Source organism: Salvelinus alpinus, chromosome 4, assembly GCF_045679555.1.
Source record: "Salvelinus alpinus chromosome 4, SLU_Salpinus.1, whole genome shotgun sequence".
Taxonomy (NCBI): Eukaryota; Metazoa; Chordata; class Actinopteri; order Salmoniformes; family Salmonidae; genus Salvelinus; species Salvelinus alpinus.
The window spans coordinates 55,567,193-55,585,327 of NC_092089.1; the positions used below are offsets into that span (position 1 = coordinate 55,567,193).

The 18,135-nt window shown below is 41.7% G+C and overlaps 1 protein-coding gene across 3 annotated transcripts; it reads left to right on the plus strand.

Annotated features, from left to right (window-relative positions):
* Window positions 1-4,058: 4,058 nt before the first annotated feature.
* On the plus strand, window positions 4,059-16,470 carry LOC139573981 (arginine/serine-rich protein PNISR-like). 3 transcript variants are annotated; one of them, XM_071398023.1, is made up of 12 exons: window positions 4,059-4,185; window positions 4,971-5,088; window positions 5,272-5,454; window positions 6,947-7,191; window positions 7,288-7,450; window positions 7,654-7,913; window positions 8,102-8,254; window positions 10,972-11,071; window positions 11,720-11,773; window positions 12,281-12,466; window positions 14,222-15,443; window positions 15,949-16,470. In XM_071398023.1, exons 2-12 carry the CDS (start codon window positions 5,001-5,003, stop codon window positions 15,977-15,979), a joined length of 2,685 nt encoding a protein of 894 aa, XP_071254124.1. In that variant the 5' UTR covers window positions 4,059-4,185; window positions 4,971-5,000; the 3' UTR covers window positions 15,980-16,470. The 3 variants fall into 3 exon arrangements, with proteins under 3 accessions (XP_071254124.1, XP_071254125.1, XP_071254126.1); XM_071398024.1 differs by having other exon boundaries at window positions 14,225-15,443; XM_071398025.1 differs by having other exon boundaries at window positions 4,073-4,185; window positions 7,720-7,913.
* The last annotated feature ends 1,665 nt before the right edge of the window (window positions 16,471-18,135 follow it).

Consider the following 18,135-nt stretch of genomic DNA (forward strand, 5'->3'; position numbering starts at 1 on the left):
CCTATTCCAATACATACCTCTATTTCCATCCTGGCCTCGGATGTATGTCCTCTTTTCTTCAGTGTTAATTTCAAGGGAATATGTCTTCCAGTGTTGGGGAAGCTACTCTGAAAATATAGTTTACCAAGCTACCAATTACTTCACATTGGAAGAAGTTAAGCTAGACTAATGCTACCCTTAAACATATATAAAGTAGTTAGATTTAGCATACCTATATCTGAAATGTCATAGAATACAAATTGCAAGAACCGATCACTCTGGTGTCAGATGTTAACAGAATGTGATATTTAGCCTATTTAACAAACAAAAAAATCAATTGAGAATTGGGCAGGTCTGATGCAAAAAAAGAATGGAAATTCTTGCCTACTTTACCCATATTTTATTTTTGCAAAAAAAAGGAATGTGTAGTTCCAGTAGTAAGCTACACCACTACATGGCAAAAAAGTTAACTACTGAAAACCTTACCAATATTTAAATTTAGTTCAACTACCACCAAGCTACAGAAAAATGTGATTAAATTACAAGTTGAACTACATGTAGTTCACTACTCCCTTGTAATGTATATAAGGATATGAATTTAAGGATATGAATATATCAATAGCGTGTAAATAGTATTTTTGTTTTCTGTTGGTTTCTTTCCTATATATAACTTGTTTGATTTTTTATTTAATGTATATTATGCTGTTCGTCTATTACTGTTCTGTACTTTGTCATATATTTGTACATTTTATGGCGATCCCAGGAACAGTAGCTGCTACATGTGCAGTAGCTAATGGGGATCCTAATAAACTAAACTCCCCAACACTGCCTTCAGACCACCGGTGTGTGTGAAACTCACGATAAGATTCCACCTACTGAGTCCTCTCTCCCTGTGTAGGCTGCAGTATCAACCTCTTAGTCTTACACATAAAAAGTTCCCCACTAATTTAGTCTATATGCAATCACTTACTGACAATAGCCTCCATGGCTGTGGCCCAAATGACACCCTATTCCCTGTAGAGACAATGGCTGCGTTTACACAGGCAACCCAACTCTATTTTTTTCACTAATTGGTCTGTAAAAGATCTGATGTGAAAAGATCAAAATCAAATTGTATTTGTCACATACCCTGAATACAACAAAGTACCTTACAGTGAAATGCTTACAAGTTAAGAAAAATAAGTGTTAAGTAAAAAATTTTAAATACAAAATAAGTAACAAATATTTAAACATCAATAAAATATCATTATGCACATATGAAGTTGGAAATTTACATACACCTGAGCCAAGTACAATTAAAAACTCTAGTAATCCTAGTAAAAATTCCCTATCTTAGGTCAGTTAGAACCACCACTTTATTTTAAGAATGTGAAATGTCAGAATAATAGAGAATTATTTATTTCAGCCTTTATTTATTTCATCACAGGTGTGTGGGTCAGAAGTTTACATACACTCAATTAGTATTTGGTAGCATGGCCTTTAAATTGTTTAACTTGGGTCAAACGTTTCGGGTAGCCTTCCACAAGCTTCCCACAATAAGTTGGGTGAATTTTGGCCCATTCCTCCTGACAGAGCTGGTGTAACTGAGTCGTGGTTATAGGCCTCCTTACTCGCACATGCTTTTTCAGTTCTGCCCACAAATTTTCTATAGGATTGAGGTCAGGGCTTTGTGATGGCCACTCCAATACCTCGACTTTGATGTCCTTAAGCCATTTTGCCACAACTTTGGAAGTATGCTTGCGGTCATTGTCCATTTGGTAGACCCATTTGCTACCAAGCTTTAACTTCCTGACTGATGTCTTGAGATGTTGCTTCAATATATACACAAAATGTTCCCTCCTCATGATGCCATCTATTTTGTGAAGTGCACCAGTCCCTCCTGCAGCAAAGCACCCACACAACATGATGCTGCCCCCCCCGTGCTTCACGGTTAGGATGGTGTTCTTTGGCTTGCAAGCCTTCCCCTTTTCCCTCCAAACATAACGATGGTCATTATGGCCAAACAGTTCTATTTTTGTTTCATCAGACCAGAGGACATTTCTCCAAAAAGTACAATCTTTGTCCCCATGTGCAGTTGCAAACCGTAGTCTGGCTTTTTTATGCTAGCCTTTCAGGTTACGTCAATATAGGACTCGTTTTACTGTGGATATAAATACTTTCGTACCGGTTTCCTCCAGCATCTTCACAAGGTCCTTTGCTGTTGTTATGGGATTGATTTGCACTTTTCGCACCAAAGTACGTTCATCTCTAGGAGACAGAACGCATCTCCTTCCTGAGCGGTATGACGGCTGCGTAGTCCCATGGTGTTTATACTTGCGTACTATTGTTTGTACAGATGAACGTGGTACCTTCAGGCGTTTGGAAATTGCTCCCAAGGATGAACCAGACTTGTGGAGGTCTACAATTCTTTTTCTGAGGTCTTGGCTGATTTCTTTTGATTTTCCCATGATGCCAAGCAAAGAGGAGCTGAGTTTGAAGGTACTCCTTGAAATACATGAACAAGTACACCTCCAATTGACTCAAATTATGTCAATTAGCCTATCAGAAGCTTCTAAAGCCATGACATCCTTTTCTGGAATTTTCCAAGCTGTTTAAAGGCACAGTCAACTTAGTGTATGTAAACTTCTGACCCCCTGGAATTTTGATGCAGTGAATTATAAGTGAAATAATCTGTCTAAACAATTGTTGGAAATATTACTTGCGTCATGCATGAAGTAGATGTCCTAACCGACTTGCCAAAACTATAGTTTGTTAACAAGAAATTTGTGGAGTGGTTGAAAAACGAGTTTTAATGACTCCAACCTAAGTGTACTTCTGACTTTAAATGTACATGTAGGTAGAGTTAAAGTGACTATGCATAGATAATAAACAAAGAGTAGCCGCAGTGTAAAATAGGGGTCTGGGTAGCCCTTCGATTAGCTGTTCAGGGACATAAGCCTTGCATATTCTCCATCCCCAGTAAACACAGCCTAAGACCAGCACAACTGTGGTCAGACAAATTCAATTTCATAAAAACATTCACTTAAAAATATTTACAATTACTCTACTAAATCAAATTTGTGACAAATTGTTACTTGGAAATAGCCTGTAATATGTAGCAGAAGAATGACATTACATCATTTCTGCAGAATTGTTTTAACCCTCCTATTGTGTTCGTTTCATGTTAATTATTTCTGTGTTCCCGGTCCAAAATCACCACCCCATTATAGCTGATTATAAATCCATAACAATACATATATTATCACCTAAAGTTGTATTCAATCTTTTTCTCAACTTAAGTTCTTGTGAACATTACAAGTTTTGAACTTATATTTGCTGTTTATGGCCTGTAAGGCCTCATTGACCTGAGCTCATACAACTCGTTTTTGAGTAAAAAAAGCATAATGTATGGATTATTTTGACAATAACAAATACTCAGATGAAACATATTGTTCTATTTATCACAGACTACTTTTTGTCAAAGTTTAACAAGGACTCTCTCCTCCTCACTAGTGTCATGATCAAAGATATGATCAAGAGCCTCACATATAGTATATCGTTTGGTCATTGTGCTGCCACAGAATGAATTGTGAGCAAGGCCTCAAAAAAGCTTTATATATCAGAGTTGCTAGAAAAGTTCTATATATTATTGAAATAATGTTGCAATTGTTTGTGAGAATGCCAACAGGTGTGGTTCCTGTGGGGGAAAGGTTCCCGTGGGGGTTGCCATGGAAGCCAAGAAGGGGAGTGAGGTGTATGTGTGCTCAAACACATGCTTGTGGGGGTCTGGGAGAGAAAGTGTGTCCATCTGATGAATGGGCATGCACCTGAACTCAATTTTATACACTAATTGTAGTCTCACCCATTAATTTCTAATGACCGGTTATTTTTGACTGGGAACACCACAGGTCTACAAAAGTTAAATAAAACACTCAAAATGTAATGAAAATCATCAAATTTGATTGTGTGTGTTCAGATGTCCTGTGTGGACAAAGTCATGGAACCTTATGACAATCAGATTAAATGAACTACATTTTTCAGAGAGAAAACTTGTAAATCGGTCCAATATGATATTTGGCCCTAATTTACTATCAGTAGGCCTACTTTTGGCCCCATAGAGCCCACAATGGTTTGTGACGAGGGTTGCCTCTGTGGCTGTCAGCCAGACTACTTCCAGGTCGTAGCCATTTTGAGTGCTCGACGGTGAAGAAGAACCAAGTTCGAGAGGTGGGAATCGCTCAAGCGTGTTATGATGTTTAGTTTGTGTCCATTCTCCTGATGCTATAGTAGATGATGTTAGCTACTGTTCTTTGAAGCATTATTCCAAACTATAGCTAGCAATGTTTTTACTTTCCAACCTAAATCTTGAAAACAAGCACGCTGACGCTAGCTAAGTGTTAGCTGGCTAACGTTAGCCAGTTTAATTTCGCACTGAGCCCGGGGAATTTGGAAAATATTGACTGAAGAAGCAGACGAGTAATGCACAAAAGTGTAGATAAACATGCTCACGTTATATAATTTTATGTACATATATATCACAAATTAAGTGCATGCAATGTAAATTAAATACATTTGTAGCATGAAGTGCAAACGTTCGCTAGCTAGCACCACCCAGCAAACATCCATAGCCAGCTGAGCTAACGAACATTCATGCCCCTAACTCCCACTAGCTAGCCACAATTACGCAGATCTCAATTAGCTATCAAGATTAGCAATTTAGCTTAGCTTTTTTATTAACTGGTTTCTGTACTGTCAACAAAAAGCATCTGCATCGATATCAAACAAACGTTACTTGTTTGATCCGAAGCCATTTCTAGCCGTTCTGATTTCTAAACAACCGCTGGCTACATAACTAGCTTGCTAACACTTATTTATATTTATTTAACTAGACAAGTCAGTTAAGAACAAATTCTTATTTTACAATGACGTCCTACCGCGGCTATTCATCATGATAAGTACAGTTCACATTGAGAATATCATTATTCACTCATGCTTCTGTCCCACATATGCAGGCTCCAGGCGTAGGAACTACAGGGTGAGAGATGTGGGACCAGGGTGGACAGCCCTGGCCACAATGGCCAATGAACCAGCAGCAGTGGATGCAGTCCTTCCAGCACCAGCAAGATCCAAGTGGGTGACATCACCTGTATGCATGGAGCTCTGTTTAAAGTAGAAATGATGGAAATGATCCAAGATTGGATTGGTGTAACATTGCTTTGACCATGCAGAATGACAGCTCAATCATTGCATTATTTACAATTTTACAAAATGACCACCCAAGCAATGCTTCTCTTGTCTATCTGTGTTGTGCAGGCCAAGTGGACTGGGCAGCACTGGCCCAGGCCTGGATTGCTCAGAAAGAGTCTACAGGCCCTACAGTGGACCAGCAGAACATTCATCCTAATGGACAGGACATCCCTGGCATGGATCCTGTGATGCCCAATAACCATGGCTCCTTCCAGGGTGACACCAATTTTGGCAGAATGTGGCAACCTGGTAAACTCTAAACATAATTTTCTGGGGATGGAGAATATGCAAGGTTTATGTCCGTGATCTGTTTTCTCACGTTGTAAAACCATCATGCTTGCTATACTCAGTCTGTACATAATTTGTCTTTATATCTCAGGGATGGTGTGACGTTACCGATGTACTCCAACAAACATGTCATGGGCGAATTTCACATCCACCACATTAACATAGCTGTGCCCCAATCAACTTAGTTCCCCTGCAGTCCAGTAGTTTAATGTTAGAATAGCTTGACTGCAAGTGTACGTTTAGATTTTTGAATGGTCTCTTGTAACACAAGCCTTTTGGTGGGCTTAACCTTTCTAGGACACACGTTCCGCTAGCGGAACCCCCCCACAACATTCCGCTGAAAAGGCAGCGCGGGAAATTCAAAAATATGTTTTTGAAATATGTAACTTTCACACATTAACAAGTCCAATACAGCAAATGAAAGATAAACATCAGAAATGTTCAGAAATGCCTCCAAAATATCCGGAGAAATTGCAGAGAGCCACATCAAATAACAGAAATACTCATCATAAACTTTGATGAAAGATACATGTTTTTACATAGAATTAAAGATACACTTGTTCTTAATGCAACCGCTGTGTCAGATTTCAAAAAAACTTTACGGAAAAAGCACACCATGCAATACTCTGCCATGTTGGAGTCAACAGAAATACGAAATTACATCATAAATATTCCCTTACCTTTGATGATCTTCATCGGAATGCACTCCCAGGAATCCTAGTTCCACAATTTTTTTTTTTTTTGTTCGATAATGTCAATTATTTATGTCCAAGTAGCTACTTTTGCTAGCGCGTTTAGTACACATTTCCAAACGCTCGTGCAAGTCCCGCATAACGTCGGACGAAAACTTTAAGTTATATCACAGGTCGAATAAACTTGTCAAACTAAGTAGAGAATCCATCTTCAGGATGTTGTTATCATATATATCCAATAACGTTCCAACCGGAGCATTCCTTCGTGTCTGTAGAAGTTATGGAATGCAAGACGATATCATGAGGAAAACGCGTGACCAGGAACTGGCAATCTGCCAGACCACTGACTCATTCCCCTCTCATCCGGCCCCACAACACAGCATAAACTTCATTCAACGTTCTACAGACTGTTGACATCTAGTGGAAGGCGTAGGAAGTGCAAACAGATCCATATCTTACAGGGATTTGAACAGGCGATGAGTTGAATATCGACCAGCCTCAGAATTTCCACTTCCTGTTTGGAAGTTTGCCTGCCATATGAGTTATGTTATACTCACAGACATAATTCAAACAGTTTTAGAAACTTCTGAGTGTTTTCTATCCAATAGTAATAATAATATGCATATATTAGCATCTGGGACAGAGTAGGAGGCAGTTCAATTTGGGCACGCTATTCTTCCAAAGTGAAAATGCTGCCCCCTATCCCTAAAAAGTTAGAGAGATCTTAATGAACAATAACAATGCACTTGTGTTGTTTACAGAATGGGGGATGCACGGTCAGCCCCCTCCTCCTCCCATAGACCAGGCATGGATCCCCCCAGGAACAGGACCCATGGGGACTGGACCTATGGATGTGGTGGCTCCCTCTGAGGACAGCAACAGCCAGGACAGTCTGGAGTTCTCTGAAGGCCACCACAGGGTCTTCCCCCAGAACAGCCACGGCTTCGGGGGTCAGCCCGACAACTACGCCATGACCCCAATGGCCATAAACCAGTTTGATTATCAGGTACACACACCACACACTTACAGTAGAGTTCCATGGCTGCTCTGTCATTCAACTAGTTTGGATGGTCCTCATTTCCCATTGTCTCGCTCTCTGTAGCACGGGGCGGCTGCCACCTACGGCCCCACTCCCACAGGGTTCCACCCTCCATACTGGCAGCAGGGTCCCCCACAGAACAGACGGGACAGGCCCCCAGGATTTAGGGACCGCCAGAGATCCCCCATCCAGATCCTCAAACAAGATGCTCCTGCAGCTGCCCTCGGTGAGCATCTTCACCAACACTTTGGTACTCAAAAACGTCCTCATTAAATGGGTGGTGATCAGGATTTCATCCTTGGACACTTACTGCTGTAACAGAGGCACAGGGTTGCTTCAACTCTATTGCCGTTCATACCCACACCATCCAAAATGTTGTATCTCACCATGTTTTGTATCTCAGTGTTGCTCTCTACTTTTTTTAATTAGCTTTCCCAGGCACGCAGGAAAACAGACACACACACACATCATCCAATGACCTGGCTCTCCTCTCAGATGCGGTGAAGAGGCGCACCCTGCCGGCCTGGATCCGAGAGGGCTTGGAGAAGATGGACAGAGAGAAACAGAAGAAGCTGGAGAAGGAGAAAATGGAGAAACAGCGTGCCGAAATGGCTAAAGATGAAGACAAAGAGAGCGACACAGTGGACGAGGGAGGCGATGGGCCTCGTTTACCCCGCAAGAGTAAATTTGTAAGCGTCAATCTTTTTGTTTCCATGGCGTCATGAATCCCATTAACCTTATGAATAATGAGTTGAAAAATCCCCAAAATAATTTCATTATATTCCTGTAAAACTGTGACACTGGTGAACTTTCAGGAGGTCCTGTTGTCGTGTCTTTGTATATCTGACCTACCACCCCTTTACCTCCCCTGTAATAGGATAGTGATGATGAAGAGGGTGATGAAGAGGAGAGGGAAGATGAGGACCGGGTCCTGACCAGGAAGCAGGAGCTGGCCAGCAGGAGCCCGTCACCTCCCCTGGAGGACCAGAGCGAACCAGAGATGACCGAGGAGGAGAGAGAGTTCCAGCTGGTTAGTTTTGGCCTACAGCTACCATTCTGACACATTGGGGTGGGTGTAGGGCTGGGCGATATATCAAATTGATGTTCTTGCGCAATCTTCTAAATGCCTGCATCGCAAGAATCAATTTCTTTGTAGGCTACTCGTGTCTTCTTCTTTTTTTCCCGTCTCTTTTGCTCCTGTGCTGTGTGCACCTTCCCATTTACACCAGAGATCTGTATATAATGACGAGATTCTCATGTCTGCTCCCTAACAATGGGAATCGTCCCAAGGGCGGGAAGGCATGTGACAAGCTTATGTCTAAAATAAGCCCATAGTAACGCATTGGGCTGATTTTGGACAGAGCGAAACCTCTCGCTTCGCATCTTCCTCTGCGTTTACACACACACACACACACCAAGCCCCTCCGCCAGCCACTCACAACAACAAAGATGAGCGGTCACTTCTTCCTCTGACAAGCGGTTTCAACTTACTATTTGGATTTGAGGTTTGGTCTGACAGAATCAGTCATATGGACACCGAAACACATTATTTTACTGTAATAAAGAAGTTAACCTATCTAACAATAACTTTTTTATGTCTCAACTCCTCAAATTGCATGTAGACTACTAATTAATTGAATTAAAACATAAGTTAGTTGAAATCAAATAATTTAAATATAGTTAGACATTGTTAGTTTGGCACAAAAAAAACTAAGCCAACATATTTGTGGGTTACATCTTTTGTCCAATGGAAAATAATTGCCAAAAAGGCAGATGACCTATGTAGCAATTTAGGCTAAAGTATCATTTGAGGGCTCACAAATTAATGCTCAGTATGTAGGCGTGGCATTGCGGTATCACTAGCAGCATTTTATCCAAATACCATTATACTAACTGTCTAGTCTGTGTTTTATACATTTGCAATAAGCATAAAACACTAGTTATATTACAAATTGGCAATTTGTTCTCATTCTGAGAAATAAGGTATGCCATTCTGAACAAAATGGACAGGCTAGCACGCTGTTCAAACATTTGGAGACGGACAGAAGTGTGTTTATAGCAATTCAACTGTTCTGCATTGTTAGCTAGAAAATAGATCCAAGTTGACTTGAAATAGAAAGATGAGCTAGCTACTCACTAGCACGTGGGCTTGTGCTTGAGACATTCTTTTAGACCTGCGTTCATTTTCTATAATGCCTGCTACAAGAAATTAGTCATTTTTAGTGAATGTTTATTATGCATGGTTCTGGTTAAATTTGTAACAAAAATGACATTTTAATAGACAGACTTGAATGCCTAATCAGTTATTATTGCAGAAAAGCAAGTTACACTCTTGATAAAATATTGAAATTATTAGTTGGTTGTGGAAGGCTTTACATTTAGCCTAGGTATAATTTCACAAGCCATGAATTCATTAGATCAATGTATTGGACCTTTTAATTGTGCAACAAAGTTTATTTGGAGAAAACATAAACAAAAAACAACTAGATATACAGTTGAAGTCGGAGGTTTACATACACTTAGGTTGGAGTCATTAAAACTCGTTTTTCAACCACTCCACAAATTTCTTGTTAACAAACTATAGTTTTGGCAAGTCGGTTAGGACATCTACTTTGTGCATGACGCAAGTAATATTTCCAACAATTGTTTACAGACAGATTATTTCACTTATAATTCACTGTATCACAATTCCAGTGGGTCAGAAGTTTACATACACTAAGTTGACTGTGCCTTTAAACAGCTTGGAAAATTCCAGAAAATTGTGTCATGGCTTTAGAAGCTTCTGATAGGCTAATTGACATCATTTGAGTCAATTGGAGGTGTACCTGTGGATGTATGTCAAGGCCTACCTTCAAACTCAGCGCCTCTTTGCTTGACATCATGGGGAAATCAGCCAAGACCTCAGGAAAAAAAATTGTAGACCTCCACAAGTCTGGTTCATCCTTGGGAGCAAATGGGTCTTCCAAATGGACAATGACCCCAATCATACTTCCAAAGTTGTGGCAAAATGGCTTAAGGACAACAGTCAAGGTATTGGAGTGGCCATCACAAAGCCCTGACCTCAATCCTATAGAAGATTTTTGGGCAGAACTGAAAAAGGCCTACAAACCTGACTCAGTTACATCAACTCTGTCAGGAGGAATGGGCTAAAATTCACCCAACTTATTATGGGAAGCTTGTGGTGTAAGGCTACCCGAAACGTTTGACCCAAGTTAAACAATTTAAAGGAAATGCTACCAAATACTAATTGAGTGTATGTAAACTTCTGACCCACTGGGCATGTGATGAAAGAAATAAAAGCTGAAATAAATCATTCTCTACTATTATTCTGACATTTCACTTTCTTAAAATAAAGTGGTGATTCTAACTGACCTAAGATAGGGAATTTTTACTCGGATTAAATGTCAGGAATTATGAAACTGAGTTTAAATGTATTTGGCTAAGGTGTATGTAAACTTCAGACTTCAACTGTATATATTGTGAATCGCCTATAAGTTTGAAAAAAAATCTCTCTATAATCTTTCGTCCATATCGCCCAGCCTTATGAGGTTGTCTTTTGTTATACATTTTTTTCTGTTATGTTATAGAGCCCTGATGCTCAAATGGCAGCTCTGAAATTGGTGGCCCTGTTCACTATTTTCAATATATAAGAACCATCCTATTCAAGACTGCAAAAATAGCCCTCTTGACAAACAAATGATTAACATTAACTCATGTCAGAGCCTTTTCTCACATTTCTCTCCAAAGATGATTGTGACTAAAACTCTGCTGACGGAAATCCTGCTGGAGGTCACCAACGAAGAGATCCAAACTGTGGCCAAAGAGACTCACCGCAAAGCCACCAAAGGTCTGCTTACCTCCGTCTCCTCGAGCCCACGCATCATCTGTGCCTTTCACAAAGACATGTTTAAGCCTGTTTTATATAGTCTGAAAACGTCACTCAATTCATCTCCGTGAGTCAGGGTAATTGTGTGGCAAACTTGGAGTATTTTCAAAATGTGATCATATGCATCTTCAACCATTCTCTGCTAATGCAACGGAAGACAAAGAAAATGTCCCTGGTAAAAAAGACAGCAGAGCAGCTGGTGTATTTAAAACAAAACAACAGTAACCTAAACGGTTTTCCCTGGTTCCTGCTCCTGAAGGTCCTCCTGAATGACTGTGTTTCTGAACCCATTGACTTTATAACGAATGCTCACCTAAAGATCAGATTCAAGTGACTTGTCCCTGTTTATCTGACACTAGTGCATTAGTACAGAGTGGTTCTGATCCCCCATTCCAACTGTTGACTTTGAATGTGTGTGACAGACGTTGTTTGTTAACCCCTTCTCTTCTCTCCGTTTGTCTCCTTTTTTATTTTTTGGGGGCCAAAGACCGCTCTTGTGAATAGTGCATTATCTGTGCCCCCTTCTCTAGAGACTACTCTATGGTGGCTGTCTCTATGGTGGCTCTATGTGTTTTAACATGTTGTTCCTGTTGTTGATGTGAATCAAAGCTCCTGCCAAACAGCTGGCACAGTCAAGTGCACTGACTTCTCTGATCGGCATTGGTGAGTTCCCCCTCTTTTCTTCCAGGCGGGGGGGGTAAGAATCAGAGCTCAAACCCCTGTCCCCTCACTGCTTTAGTAGCTCAGAAGAGTGACTGAGGCAGCCGAAGGGAAGGGTCCACCTCACAGCTAGGGTTGCAAAATTCCCAAAACATTTCCAAAAATATATATTTTTTATTCCAGTTGGAAGGGAATAAGCTGTCTGTGAGGGAATCCACCTACCTGGAATTGTTCTACTGGGACTTCTGATAAAACTGGGAATTTGGGGAACGTTTCTGAAATTTTGCAACCCTTCACAGCACAGTTTGAGTGTCTTAGCCTTACTAAGTCATTTCTTATCAGAACACTAAAGAGCATGCCATCTCACAGTAAGTGGAGTGTCAGTGGGTTTCAAGTGTGTAGTTAAGTTGAAAACATAGACAGTGGCTGCGTCTTTGACGGGAAGCTTGGTTGGTTGTATGGCTAGTTGCTGCGGTCTTGCTCAAAAAGCTGGGGGCTCTGTTGTGGCAGGTGGACTTGGCGACTATGGCTCGGACTTGAGTGAGACCGAGGAGGAGCACAGCGCACAGGCGTCCGAATCCTCCGACACGGACGAGGAGGAGCTGCACCACCGTATCCGGGAGAAGATAGACGCCTTCCGACGCAAGGAGAGGGAGCTGCAGGAGAGACAAGCGCAGGAGGCGCAGCACGCACGTGGTGAGGGAACTAAACTAGAGGTCGACCGATTAATCGGAATGGACGTTTTAATTCATGCCGATTTCAAGTTTTCATAACAATCGAAAATCGGTTTAAAAAAATGTACACCTTTATTTAACTAGGCAAGTCAGTTAAGAACACATTCTTATTTTCAATGACGGCCTAGGAACGGTGGGTTAACTGCCTTGTTCAGGGGCAGAACGACAGAGTTTTACCTTGTCAGCTCAGGGATTCAATCTTGCAACCTTACGGTTAACTAGTCCAACGCTCTAACCACCTGCCTCACGAGGAGCCCGCCTGTTACGCAAATGCAGTAAGTTGCTAGCTAGCATTAAACTTATCTTATAAAAAACAATCAATCATAATCACTAGTTATAACTACACATGGTTGATGATATTACTAGTTTATCGATGCAGTGCGCATTCGCGAAAAAGGGCTCGTTGCTCCAACGTGTACCTAACCATAAACATCAATGCCTTTCTTAAAATCAATACACAGAAGTATATATTTTTAAACCTGCATATTTAGCTAAAAGAAATCCAGGTTAGCAGGCAATATTAACCAGGTGAAGTTGTCACTTCTCTTGCGTTCATTGCATGCAGAGTCAGGGTATGTGCAACAGTTTGGGCCGCCTAGCCCATTGCGAACTAATTTGCCAGAATTCTACGTAATTATGACATAACATTGAAGGTTGTGCAATGTAACAGGAATATTTAGATTGATGGATGCCACCCGTTAGATAAAATACGTAACGGCTCCGTATTTCACTGAAAGAATAAATGTTTTGTTTTCGAGATGATAGTTTCCGGATTCGAACATATTAATGACCTAAGGCTCGTATTTCTGTGTGTTATTATGTTATAATTAAGTCTATGATTTGATAGAGCAGTCTGACTGAGCGATGGTGGGCACCAGCAGGCTCGTAAGCATTCATTCAAACAGCACTTTCGTGTGTTTTGCCAGCAGCTCTGCTGTTTATGAATTCAAGCCTATCAATTCCCGAGATTAGGCTGGTGTAACCGATGTGAAATGGCTAGCTAGTTAGCGGGGTGTGCGCTAATAGCGTTTCAAACGTCACTCGCTCTAAGACTTGGAGTAGTTGTTCCCCTTGCTCTGCATGGGTAATGCTGCTTCGAAGGTGGCCGTTGTCGATGTGTTCCTCGTTCGAGCCCAGGTAGGAGCGAGGAGAGGGACGGAAGCTATACTGTTACACTGGCAATACTAAAGTGCCTATAAGAACATCCATTTGTCAAAGGTATACGAAATACAAATGGTATAGAGAGAAATAGTCCTATAATTCCTATAATAACTACAACCTACAACTTCTTACCTGGGAATATTGAAGACTCATGTTAAAAGGAACCACCAGCTTTCATATGTTCTCATGTTCTGAGCAAGGAACTTAAACGGCCAATATTGCACTTTTACTTTCTTCTCCAACATTTTGTTTTTGCATTATTTAAACCAAATTGAACATGTTTCATTATTTATTTGAGGCTAAATTGATTTTATTGATGTATTATATTAAGTTAAAATAAGTGTTCATTCAGTATTGTTGTAATTGTCATTATTACAAATATATATATTTTTTAATCGGCCGATTCATCGGTTATCGGCTTTTTTGTCCTCCAATAATCGGTATCGGCGTCGACAAATCATAATCGGTCGACCTCTAAACTAAACGCAATATCAATAAGCAGTGGTTACGTTGTCTTTGAGTTTAACAAATGTTTTGTTTTCTGTGTGTCTCCCAGAAGAGATGGCGCTGGACAGAGTGAGCAGAGAGAGGGGGGATTATGACGAGGGCCAGTTAGAGAGCCTCCACAAACAGGAAGTGAGAGAGAGGGAGGCGGAACCCACAGCAGAGAGACGCAGATCCCGCAGTGAGCCTGAGGTTATCAGCGAGGTCAGGCAGGCGGGCCGGGGTAAGGAGCGTGGCGCAGGGCGGGGCACCAGTGGTTCCCCCAGCAACGGACGCAGCAGCAGCTCCCATTCCAGCTCTAGCAGCGCCAGCAGCCAATCGTCTTCCTTCTCCTCATCATCGTCGACCTCCACACGCTCCTCTTCGCGCTCCTCCTCGCCCCGGAGGAAGAGGAGGCGCAGCCGCTCCTCCTCACACAGGGCCCGCGGTGGCGGCCTGCGTAGCCACAGTCGCAGCTCCCACAGACGTCACGGGGAGCGCAGCGTCGACAAGGCCCGAGAGAGGAGGAAGGGCAGCCGGAACCACAGCGCAGAGCGCTTAACCCGCCACCGGAACCGTAGCCACTCTCGAGAGCGAAGGGTCAGCAGAGGAGGCAAGAGCAGGTCCAAGGACAGGGCCAGCCGCAGTAAGAGCAGGGACAAGGAGAGGGACAGAGACCGGAAGAGGAGTAGGGAGCGCAGGGACAGTCACAGCCGCAGCAAGAGCAGGGACAAGGAGAGGGACAGAGACAGGAAGAGGAGCAGGGAGCGCAGGGACAGCCGCAGCAGCAAGCACAAGCAGAAAGCCTCCAGCAAGGATAGGGACAGGAAGAAAGACCGGAGCGGCAGCCACGACAAGAAGGAGAGAGAGAAGGAGAAGGAGAAAGAGTCAGATAGGAAGAAGCAGAAAGCCAAAGAGAAAGAGAGGGAAAAGGAGAAAGGGAAGGAAAAGGAGAAAGGGAAGGAAAAGGAGAGGGGGAAGGAGAAAGATAGGGAGGTGAGATCTGTGGTGGCGGAGGAGAGCAACGGCAAATCCAAGAAAAGGAAAGAGAGCAGCGATCACACAGACCCTCAGGGTGACAAGCACTCCCATCAGGGTAGCAAGGCTAGCAAGAAGGGCTCTGCCAAATCTAGCAAGAGGTACTCTGACTCGGAGTCGAGCAGGTCCCCCTCCCCCGAGCTTAGCAAGGAAAAGAAGTCTAAGAAATCCAAACGTAGTCGCTCAAGATCAACGGAAAAATCTCACAAGTCTGGTAAGAAGGCAAGCCGCAAAAACAAGTCTAAGTCACGATCAAGGTAGTATTCCATTTTTTACCATCTCTTTTTATGTTGTAACATGTTGTTTCTGTTGTGTGCGTGTGGTATTCGAGGCCTACTGCCCAGTAATGTTTTTTTAGCACAACTTTCCTTGTTTTCTGTCAGGGCTCAAGGCTACCTTACAAAGTGAAATAATAAATATTTTCATGATGTGTAAAAAATATAAAAAATAAAAAATAAAAAGAAACATTTGTAGCCACGTTTCTGTTCCTCAGACTGTCTCCATAGTGCCCACTGTTGGCCATGTGCAGCATATCAATCCATTTGAGTGCCTTGTTTGAATGTAGTAACTGTTCTTCCCAAAGGAGAGTGACCAAGTTCATTCAGGAATCAATGCAATATATTGTCCTCATGATGAGCTGATGTTAACAGGGCCCCAGTGGGGGTGTGTGTGAGTGTGTTTATTTTGCCTGTGTGTCATTTTGCATGAGTGTGTGAGAGTGGTGCAGCACCATTAATGTTCCCCTTTGCGTCTCTGTTTCAGGTCCACGTCTCCCGCCAGGCGCAGGCGTTGAGGAGCGCAGGGCTCCCTGATCTGTGCACTTACATTTAAATTCCATGAGTTTAACAGGCTTGTCTCATTATAGAGGCAACGGTGTAGGTGAACTCTCCACTCCCCCCCCACCTTCTATCTTTGTAAATATGTGATTTTTAAGTGCAAGTCGGCAAACAGGACATTTTGAATGCTAGGTTTTTGCCTTCTATCATGCAAAGCTCGGAGGCTTTGTAGTCAGTAGAATCTTGGAAAGATGTGTCATTTTAAAAAGCTTAACAGGATAAACGTATTAATGTAAATTGTCCAATAAAACTGAAATGATCCCTTGTTCTGGGTATTTTCTTTGTCTACTGTATAACTGTTCCCCAATGATGATGATGAACTCATCCAGGACTGCATGGGAAACCCAATTTATGTACCACACTAAAGGCATGACTGAAGTGTTGAATGTCACTCATTTGTTAGTGGAGTAGATGCATTTATTTAAAATAAAAATAAGATTGACATGTGTGCAACTGACTTTCAAATCATTACTGTTTTAATATGATTTTTTGAGGGGTATCATTAAACCTGCAGTAATTTGGATTGAGTGCAATTGATAACATGCCATTATCAATTGTGTTTAATTCATATTGATAATTTGGAATGGTCTTTTAGAAATTCTAATGGAAGAGGATTTTTTTTTAGTTCAGCTATATGAACACTACAAATTCACCATATTTTATATGTACTGAACAAAAATAAACAACATGTAAAGTGTTGTGTTTAGAGTTGAAATAAAAGCTTTTCTCTCATTTTGTCCACAATATTGTTTACATCCCTGTTCATGAGCATTTCTCCTTAGCCAAGATAATTCATACACCTGACAGGTGTGGCATATCTAGAAGCTGATTAAACAGCATGATCATTACACCGCTGCATCTTGTGCTCAGTACAATAAAAGACCACTTAAATGTGCAGTTTTGTCACAACACAATGCCACAGATGTCTACATCTGCAATTGTCATGCTGACTGCAGGAATGTCCACCAGAGCTGTTGCCAGAGAATGTAATGTTAATACAGCCTTTTTGCCTATGCCCTTCCAGGTCCACACATGGCTGCACCCCTGCCCTGTCATGTGAAATCTAGATTAGGGCCTAATTTATAAGGAAATCAGTCAATTGAAATATGAACTGTAGCTCAGTAAAAGAGTTGAAATTGTTGCATTTATATTTTTGTTCAGTATATATTACTGGCACAGTCCAAATCAAATCAAATTTTATTTGTCACATACACATGGTTAGCAGATGTTAATGCGAGTGTAGCGAAATGCTTGTGCTTCTAGTTACGACAATGCAGTAATAACCAACAAGTAATCTAACCAATTTCAGCTTTATGTTATGTATGAAATATACAACAATGCAGTACCCAAGATTGTGTTATATTATCCTGAATTTCTGTAGATGGCGATATTGACTCGTTTAATCTTACCGTCCAAAGGGAAGGTATGCAGCCGGCTATACACTTATCTCCCGTGGACCGACAAGTTATTACATAAAACTTTCTCCATTCAGCTGAAACAACTATCGCCATCTGCCGGTGTTTGATTTAGTGTTATACACTATGTGGACACCTGCTCGTTGAACATCTGATTCCAAAATCATGGGTATTAATATGGAGTTGGTCCCCTCTTTGCTGCCAATAACAGCCTCCACTCTTCTGCGAAGGCTTTCCACTAGATGTTGGAACATCCAGCCGAAGCTCTGCATTGCGCATGGTGATCTGCGGACCACACTGCTAACGTCGCGTCCATGGGCGATGCAAAATGCCTTCCATTTGTGACGCTTGAAATACTGCAAGTCCCGCCTCTCATCTCCTCATTGTTTTTTAGGAGCATATACCCACGTGGGTGATTGAAAAATGAACTGAGATCCACACTCCAGTCCAGTTGGTAATGGTAATGCACCTTAAAGTTGGTTGCCAACCACCATATAAAGTCCAAAGAAGAAGCCTGAAGGAGGAGAGATTACTAGAAAAAAACCTTGGTTTACCCTTTTATCTGTGGATTAATTGTCGGAGTAGAGGACCTTGTGCATTTCAGGTAAAATAACAACCCAATGTTGATATCCCAGGACAAATTAGCTAGCAACAGCAAGCTAGCTAAATTGCTATAAATGTTTAATGCTTTTCGACCT

Coding starts and splice junctions, on each gene's coding strand:
- LOC139573981 (XM_071398023.1), top strand. CDS start 5,001: ATGTGGGACCAGGGTGGACAGCCCTGGCCACAATGGCCAATGAACCAG. Junction 7,192..7,287: donor TAAACCAGTTTGATTATCAG/GTACACACACCA, acceptor CGCTCTCTGTAG/CACGGGGCGGCTGCCACCTA. Junction 8,255..10,971: donor AGGAGAGAGAGTTCCAGCTG/GTTAGTTTTGGC, acceptor TTCTCTCCAAAG/ATGATTGTGACTAAAACTCT.